The sequence below is a fragment of the Hippocampus guttulatus genome, chromosome 5, assembly GCF_054856545.1.
Source record: "Hippocampus guttulatus isolate MCC_2025c chromosome 5, RoL_Hgut_1.0, whole genome shotgun sequence".
NCBI classification, from domain to species: Eukaryota; Metazoa; Chordata; class Actinopteri; order Syngnathiformes; family Syngnathidae; genus Hippocampus; species Hippocampus guttulatus.
In genome coordinates this window covers 12,706,222-12,714,383 of record NC_141265.1, presented here as the reverse complement: position 1 = coordinate 12,714,383, position 8,162 = coordinate 12,706,222, and the positions used below count along the sequence as shown (strand labels likewise).

The 8,162-nt window shown below is 40.7% G+C and overlaps 1 protein-coding gene across 1 annotated transcript; it reads right to left on the bottom strand.

The window, feature by feature from the left end:
• Positions 1–47: 47 nt before the first annotated feature.
• Positions 48–7,204, bottom strand: tspan36 (tetraspanin 36). The gene is made up of 7 exons (XM_086110417.1): positions 7,037–7,204; positions 2,485–2,676; positions 2,326–2,400; positions 1,603–1,698; positions 1,301–1,450; positions 1,137–1,220; positions 48–582 (listed from the first exon to the last, which is right to left on the bottom strand). Exons 1-7 carry the CDS (start codon positions 7,094–7,096, stop codon positions 502–504), a joined length of 738 nt encoding a protein of 245 aa, XP_085966543.1. The 5' UTR covers positions 7,097–7,204; the 3' UTR covers positions 48–501.
• Positions 7,205–8,162: the final 958 nt, after the last annotated feature.

Genomic DNA, 8,162 nt, shown 5'->3' with positions numbered 1-8,162 from the left:
GGGGGGGGGGGGGGGGGTTACACAAAGAAGAGTTCTGGACCTATTGATACATCCAAATTTGTGAATTATTCACTTTATTAGCTTAGAAAGGCAATATAAACATGTAGACCTTTAACTATTTATTACATAGAACTCACCTAAAAAATGATATCCTCATTAAGACAAGGTTTATGTAGATTAGTTGAATCAAGTCGGTCATAAATATTGCAGTCCGGCATAAAGCATTAAATTAAGTGCGGTGGATTCCAGTGAATTTGGCCAACTAAAAATCTAAGTAACAGAAGGAAAAACAACTTGAATCTATGTGTCGCTATTTTAAAAAAAACTGAGTGAGTTCAAAAAGGTGGTACAAGTGAAAAAGGAGGAAGAACACTCGTGGGAATGCTGTTAAGTGATATGCTGGAAATTCTCGCTTTTGATCCATGACATTCGTTTATGATGGACATTGCAAAACAGTGATATTTAACAGATACAAGGTCTTGAGGTGAAAGTTTTTTTGGGTCAGGCGTAAAGAGGCTGGTAGCCGCTCCTTCGCCTGCTGCTTTTACAGGCTATCACGCACACGCTCAGCATCCCAAAGAACTGCAGACATACAGAAAAAAAAAAATCAAGCACTCAGAACATTTTTTTGGAAATTGCGGTTTAGATGTTATTGCACTTTCGCTAAAATTAAGTGAGGCTCACAAAAAATGTTTGCTCGCAAGTGGCACAATTGGGATATCCATGAAATCAATTATTAGATTGTATTCAGCCCTCCAAATGTGGAAGAAAATATCACATCTCTGGGATTTCTGCCAAAGCAAGTGCAGCATAAAAGAGCAGATTGGATATGCCACATTAATGCGATTTTGACTTGACCTCATCAAATGGACTGATTTGTGACAGAAATTTGTCTGCCCCCAAAAACTCAAATATACACATTAAAAAACATCCAATGACAATTCAGTATCTTCTAAATGTGCTGCATAATCAAGACATGCAGTTGGCAACAAGACAATGTGGATTAGTTACTCTCATTAGTACCTTAAAAATGGATTCAAGCATCAAATCCGAATTGGCCACTTGGCCCTGCAGTCCAAATCCATCTGCAGTATATTTTACATTCCATGTCATTAACGGTGTCGCATTTTGGTTACCTTGATGACGGCGAAGCCCAAAATGACCAGCATGGCGTACTTCAGCACGTCCTGCAGCAGGTGCTCCAGCTTGGCTTCACAACCCTGAAAGCACACAAGCCCCCCCGTGCTTCATCTCCCACATTTGACTCGTCCGTCAGTACTGACCAGTAATCTTCGTTCACCTCTAAGTTGAGCAGGTCTAACCGGTCCAACCTGCCAGTGCACTGCGTGCTGACATTTTTACAGCAGGACACGGGCACTGTGCTGTCGTGGCTCTGGTACCAGGTCGTGTTGAACCAGCTCGTGTAGTTCCTCACGCCGCAGCACTGCAACTACACAAAGAATAAATTTTTTTTGAAACACGATTGAGCTCACAAATGGCAAACATAAATAAATAAATAACAGTAAACACACGTTGCCCTTTCGACACAAGTCAAATGAAAGAGGATCTGGTAAATGTAAGTGCAAATCGTCCAGTACCAACCTGAGTCTGCAGGTAATCCACAGTTTTGGTCTCAGGGTCTTCGCCGTCATACTTTGCAAAGACGTCGCTCATGGACTGCTCCAAATTCCCGTTTATCTGCACACACGTTTGAAAAATGCTCAACATTTGAAAGAATGTTGTCGTACTGTAGATGCAAATGCGGAAGTCACCAGCAGATGTCACTGTGGTCCAAAAAAGTGAAGAGTCGCAATTCAATCATCAATCGTTCTTATTGATGTTTTAGATTTTCTAGCAGCATTATTTTTCCTGGCAAAAATGATCCCAATCACACAGCCTTTTTTTAAAGGCTATTCTGCGGATTCAGGTGCTCTTTAGATTGTATCTCACTTGTCAATTTGTCCATGATTCACCCAAGAGACAGTATTCGTTCCTTGTGGTTTAGGACACAAATCTGTTAACATGCCAACAGAATCTAATAGCCTGAGCATTAATCATTGATTATTTTGAGTTTATTTGTCGTGACCATTTTTTGACCTTTCACTTGACTTTTCACACTGAGCTTTCTGTAATCAGATTGCGGTATCGCTTATGTTAGCATATCGCCTGCATACTCAATGAAATAAGGTACAGGGCATGACGTAAAATCCTGACCCTACTTTGCCTGATGTTAGCATACTAACTGCATTTTATTCATCCTTATTTGAAATAATACCTGATTACAAGGCAAGTAAAATCATTTAGCAACTGTTGAAGACGACTCACTTTGCCTTGGTAGACGAAGCTCAGTACCAAAATGGCAACCTCGGCTGCGAACATCACCATGATGATCAGAAAGAACTAAATGAAACAAAATAAAAGACACTTTAAGATGAGAATTCATAGTGCAGCGACATTGATATAGTTTCAGCGTCGGGCACTCACAAAGCTCAGGCCCACTTTGGACTCTCGCATGGTGGCGCAGCATCCCAGCAGGCCAACGATGAACATGACCACACTGATGCCGATGATGACCACGGCCGGAATGAGTGCGAACTTGTTCTGGATGAAGTTCTCAAAGGTGTCATAGCTGCTCAACACCTGGGAGCCAACGTACGCTAAACCAGCACCTGCAGCCTGGAAAGCAAAGCGACACATTTATGATTCATTTATTTATTTTAATGTTGATTTGAGACTCTTGAGACTCCCTTCCAGCTTCAGTTAGAGGAAATATTCAAATTCTGCTTGCTGGTTCTTTTTAACTCACGGAGGCAACAAGCGCCGGAGATAGCAGGTTGGTAAATTGCTTTCAGTATTTAAAAAATAATAATAATAATTTTAAAAATTAATGTAGAACCCTGATGCATTTTTGTGAAGTAGGATTATCTGCAATGGCAGTGCGCAAAAACTAATTTCAGTAGACTGAACATAAGTAGACATTAACTCATTCACTCCCAAAGACGTTTTTAAACGTCTTTTCAGACTTGGTCCAGAATTGGCTGGTACTGAATGAGTTAATATGTAACCCCCATCCATAAAGGAAACATATGCAAGGCTCCCACACTCATTGTGAAGAAGGTCCACGGTACAAAGATGGTTGGGGACCACTGACGCAAGGTACAGCAAGTGCCCAACAAAAGATAAGGGTTCTTTGCACTTATGTACAGTATATTTGAAAGAAAAAAAAAAAGCATATATCTAAGAATCACTAGCTTGAGTGACATTTGCCATGTACCTTCTGGTGGAATCATAGCCAGCCATTTGCAGGATTTCTTTGGCATTATTACAGGTTGCGAAATAGCTTTATGCAAGTGTGATGGGGTGAGAGTCCGGGATGTATTCAGGATTTAAACTTTTGATAGTTACTATTATAAACATTTAGGGGCTCAATTACTCGCTCTATTAACAACGGAATGTTCTCCCCATGACGTGCTAATAGGAAAGGTATTTGTATACAAGTCAATCTGTCCTAATTTGACGTACAGGATGTCAAGCGTGGCCATCAATTGGTCTGCAACACAATGATGACAAATCAGTTGCTCCAACAGCACAAAGAAGTTTGTTCTTAATATCATTCCTGGGGCCTCATGTGAGTTTGTCTTGAAATGAACCCTTTCAGCACATGTCCTGACTTTTTTTTTTTTTTTGATATGCGAACATATGACTTCTCCGAATAGGCCTGTGTCACATTGTGATTGCGTTCAGGCTATCTGTTAATCCATGCGAAAGACGGCACGACTGTGACCTACTAAATCATTATTATCAACACACCTCAATTCCCTTTTCACCTTTGACTGGCCTTTATCGGTGAACGTGGCGGGAGAAAAACATGATAACATCATTTTCCTGTGTTCCAAGGTTGTTTTGCGGAGGCAGGCGATCACCTGTCTTTTTCGGCTGGGCCGCATGACTCATGTCTTTTAATCACTCCACAGTCACGGGATGGCGATGGGCTCGCTCGCTCCCCCCCACAGGATTGCCTCATAATCTCCCCAAGAAAGTCTGATTTTATGCCCGTGAAACGAGGCAGCAAAGAGGCTTTGTGTGTGTGTGTGTGTGTGTGTGTGTGTGTGTGTGTGTGTGTGTGTGTGTTCAAGAAAGAGGGGCGCACTCCCAACTCTGTGGAATGTGGCCAAATCCAAAAGAATCTTCTGTGGCAATGGCGGAAAGGTGATGTGTGTGTGGTGTATTGCAACTTACTGTGGAACAGTGAGTCATGGGTATGTTGTACAACTTTTGAGTTATACTTGCTTTTTCTTTCTCTCTTTTACAAGCATTTGAACCACCACCATTTAAGTTAGGATCCAATCCCAATTTTCATAATTGGACGGGGAAACACAAAGAGCTATTTTAACAATTATTGTATTCCATAAAGTAAAATCCTACAGGCTTTCCTCCACCTGGGTCAATTAATGCGACATTATGCGTGTTGTAAATTTACATGGGCTTTGTAGCTAAGACTCTTAGGTTATATGTATCATTAGAATATTATTACCAAGAATGATCATTTGCCTAATGTCCTTCGTTGATTATAAGGACATTTTTATACATCAATTCGTCTATGAATTTTAAAAATATATTTTAAGGGGTGGGAGAATCTGCGATTGGCTGGCGACCGGTCAACTACACACCATACCTCTCGCATTGTCAACTGGGATAGGCTCCAGCGCATCTGTAAACTTTGTGAAGCTTTAAAAAATGAATGGATGATAGGAGAATCTTTTGGACTACGGTTTATTGTGTCATTAATTACCAAGGTTATTATAGTTCATGAAAACAATTTAAAAGTGAGAAATATTTTTGTTCATGAAATCAAATCAGAAATGCTTTTCAAAACTCAGACTATGCCTTACGCTTATAAAACGATGTAAAAATGAGAGTCCAAAAAAAAAAAATCAAATGAATGTCATACATGAGCTATCAGAGTTCATTTTAAAAATGTTTATCGTTATCGCTACACGTCTGTACAGAAGAAGGTCAAAGAGTGGTTTCTGATTAAAAGCCCTCTCAGTGTTGATTATGCTGTCAAGAAAAGCAATGTTGAAATGTCAAAGTTCAGCTTGAAATTAATCTTTTCGTCTCTCATGATTTATAAAGAGCAGATAAAAGGCCTGGAGTTCATTTCAAGTGTGGTATATTCATTTGGAATCTGGAATCTCTTGATATGAAGTCCAAAAGCTGTCACTATCAGAGCGCAAGTCACCATTAGGTTGAAAAATCAAACCGACCCCATCAGAGAGACAACAATGGTCCAATCTTAAAATTAGAATAGGAACTGCTGAGCGCAGCAACAGCGAAACAACATGAAAACCAAGTGTGGTGGACGACGGAAGAATCCTTTCCCTCGTCAGGAACGACGCCCCCCCTTCACAACAGTTGGCAAAATCAAAAACACTCTCCGGGAGGTGGGTGTACCTGTGTCCAAGTCAACAATTAAGAGAAAACTTCACCAGAGAAAACACACAAGAGGCGGCGTAAATCAACGTTGAGCCTCAAAAACAGGCCAGATTATAGAGTTACACCAAGAAACATCTCAAAGAACCTGGACGCTATCTTATGAAGAGAGACCAAATTTACGAGAAAGAGGGAAAGAAAGAAGTATGGAGAAGGGAAGGAACTGCTCAGGATACCTGTTCAATGAAGCGCGGCGGTCGTGTAATGGGGTGGGCATGTATGGCTGCCAATGGAACTGGATCGTTTCAATTTACCAATGATATGAGTGATGATCAAACCAGCAGAATGAATTCTTATGTGTTTCAGGCAATGTTATCCACTCATTCCCAGCCAAATACTTCAAAACTCATCGGCCGGTGCTTCACAATGCAAATGAACAATGACCCAAAGCACACTGCGAAAGCAACCAAAGATTTTTTTAAGGCAAAGAAGTGTCTTTTGAGAGATACAGTATATCTTTGAAGAAAATTCCACAGTTCCAGTTGCCTATTGCAATTGGCTGGCAACCGGTTCAGGGTGTAACCCGCCTACTGCCCGATGACGGCTGGCATAGGCTCCAGCACGCCCCGCGATCCTTGTCAGGATAAAGCGGATCAGAAAATACATGGATGAAAAGCTCATTCATCTTGTAAAATGACAATAAGAAAAGCATTGCATCATACCTCCCTTGAACTCAGTTGTACCATATCACAATTCCACTGAATTTAACCCAATCATTCTACTTTAAAATAAACCATCCTTGAATCATTGATAAGAGATTCGTATCAAACCATATTTTAATGAAGATGCACATCCCTGATAAACATACTCATATACATACATACGTATATACTTTTTGTTCTACTTCTCCCTTTCATAACTTTGCTGCTGTAAATTGGGAATTTCTCCATTGTGAGACCAATAAAGGTGTTCGTATTCTTATTTGACAAATCTGGGCTGTAGATCTTTGATGCAAATGTGAAACGATGAGGTTAAAAAAACAAAACAAAGCGTTCGTAAACACATGGAGGAAACGAAGAGCTTGATTACATTAAAGAGATAAAACACGACTGTTTTCCTGCGTAACCACAGACAAGGTTCAGTTGAAATCTTGTTGCACTTATCAGATCAAACAGAATCGAGTGTTTTCGGAGGGCAAAAAACAAAACAAAAACAAACTGTCCATTGCAAGCGGAGGCCAAGGGGAGGAATGACGACATATTTTGATGGTTGCCAGCTGAACAACACTCGAACGAAACGTAAACATCAAAGTGACGAAAATGAAACGACGTCAAAATTCAATTCCTGCTCTCCTCATATTTACAAGTTTTCCAACTCAACTTACTCAATGCCAACAAGGAAAACGAAGACATTTTGAGTTTTACATACTTCCGTAAAGTCTGCCAAGCGATAAGAATCATATTAACACTCAACTAGCATATTTCATTAGGTTAAACAGGCCTGTTGTGATTTTGAGGAACTACCGTATAGTCGAGAATACAGCTGACGCCATTTGATACCACAAAAGATTGACTTCACAAATGCCAAAAAGAGTTCCTCTTACCCAGAAGACCAGACTGAGGAAGAGGAGGACCGTCTTGGAAGTAATGATGCCGCAGTCCATGTCGTTCAGGCGGTGGTCAGGAGACTGAAACGGAATCAGCCCAGCTGCAGGTCTTGACGTCGGTCCGCTTTCTTCTTTGGTCACGAGGGTTCCAGGCAGTGTGACGTCACGTGTATAGCCACGTGGTCACATGGTGCGGAAGTAGAAGGGAGAAGGTTGTGGTGCAAGCATGCGGCAACGCTTCCTGGTTTTTTGACAGAGAACAGAATGTTTGTTTTATCTGTTTGAGTCACACTTAAACCCTGAAGATGTAACGGTTCATTCGCCTAACTCATGTCACCACGTTGCTTCAAATCCCACTCTTGAATGCGGGTGTGAATTAGGACTGCACGATATTGGAAAAACATGCGTGTGATATGGATGTTGAACATTGAAATATCGATTTTGTTATTTAACATGCACCTAAAGAATGACATTTTCATTTTCTAATTAAATGTTTTTTTAAAATTTTGTGTTAGTGCCCTTACTCGGGTGTAAAACTCATTTATGTCGCGGGCCACTTTGGACTTGCGTCCAAATAAACGTTTAATTGTCTCATACACATATTGCATGTGCCATTTTTGTGATTATATATTTTCATATTGTGCAGCTTTTGTTTGAATGATTGTCCGCTTTTGGCTCAAGTCATTTGAGATAGAGACCAGCTCTTATAACCCTCAACATGATAAGGAGTATATCAAAAGGATGGGCGGGTGAATCCCTTTCACAAAATTTAAAGACATAAGGAGTCGCTGCAGTCTAAAATAGGTCACTTTTCTATTTTATACTTTGGATATGTGAATAAACTTTGCTCCGATTGCATCGCTTTTCTTCTTAAATTGATATGGAAAACAGCTTTCCTTTGACTGCTGACGGCGTCTTGGCCACTTTCTTTTGTGGCCAGCCACGGTGCACTCTAAGGTGGCCGCGGCAGCAAGACAGCCAGCCGTAAGGAGCAACATTTTTTCCTATTTCGATTTTTTTATGTATGCAACACCATCTGATAAACCGTAGATGTGACAGACACCCCAATAGCCAATCATGGCCAACCTGTATTCTGAGTTTGAGCCATGATTGTTACCTGAGC

Coding starts and splice junctions, on each gene's coding strand:
- tspan36 (XM_086110417.1), bottom strand. CDS start 7,096: ATGGACTGCGGCATCATTACTTCCAAGACGGTCCTCCTCTTCCTCAGT. Junction 1,699..2,325: donor GCTTCGTCTACCAAGGCAAA/GTGAGTCGTCTT, acceptor ACGTGTGTGCAG/ATAAACGGGAATTTGGAGCA. Junction 1,221..1,300: donor TAGACCTGCTCAACTTAGAG/GTGAACGAAGAT, acceptor GTGTGCTTTCAG/GGTTGTGAAGCCAAGCTGGA.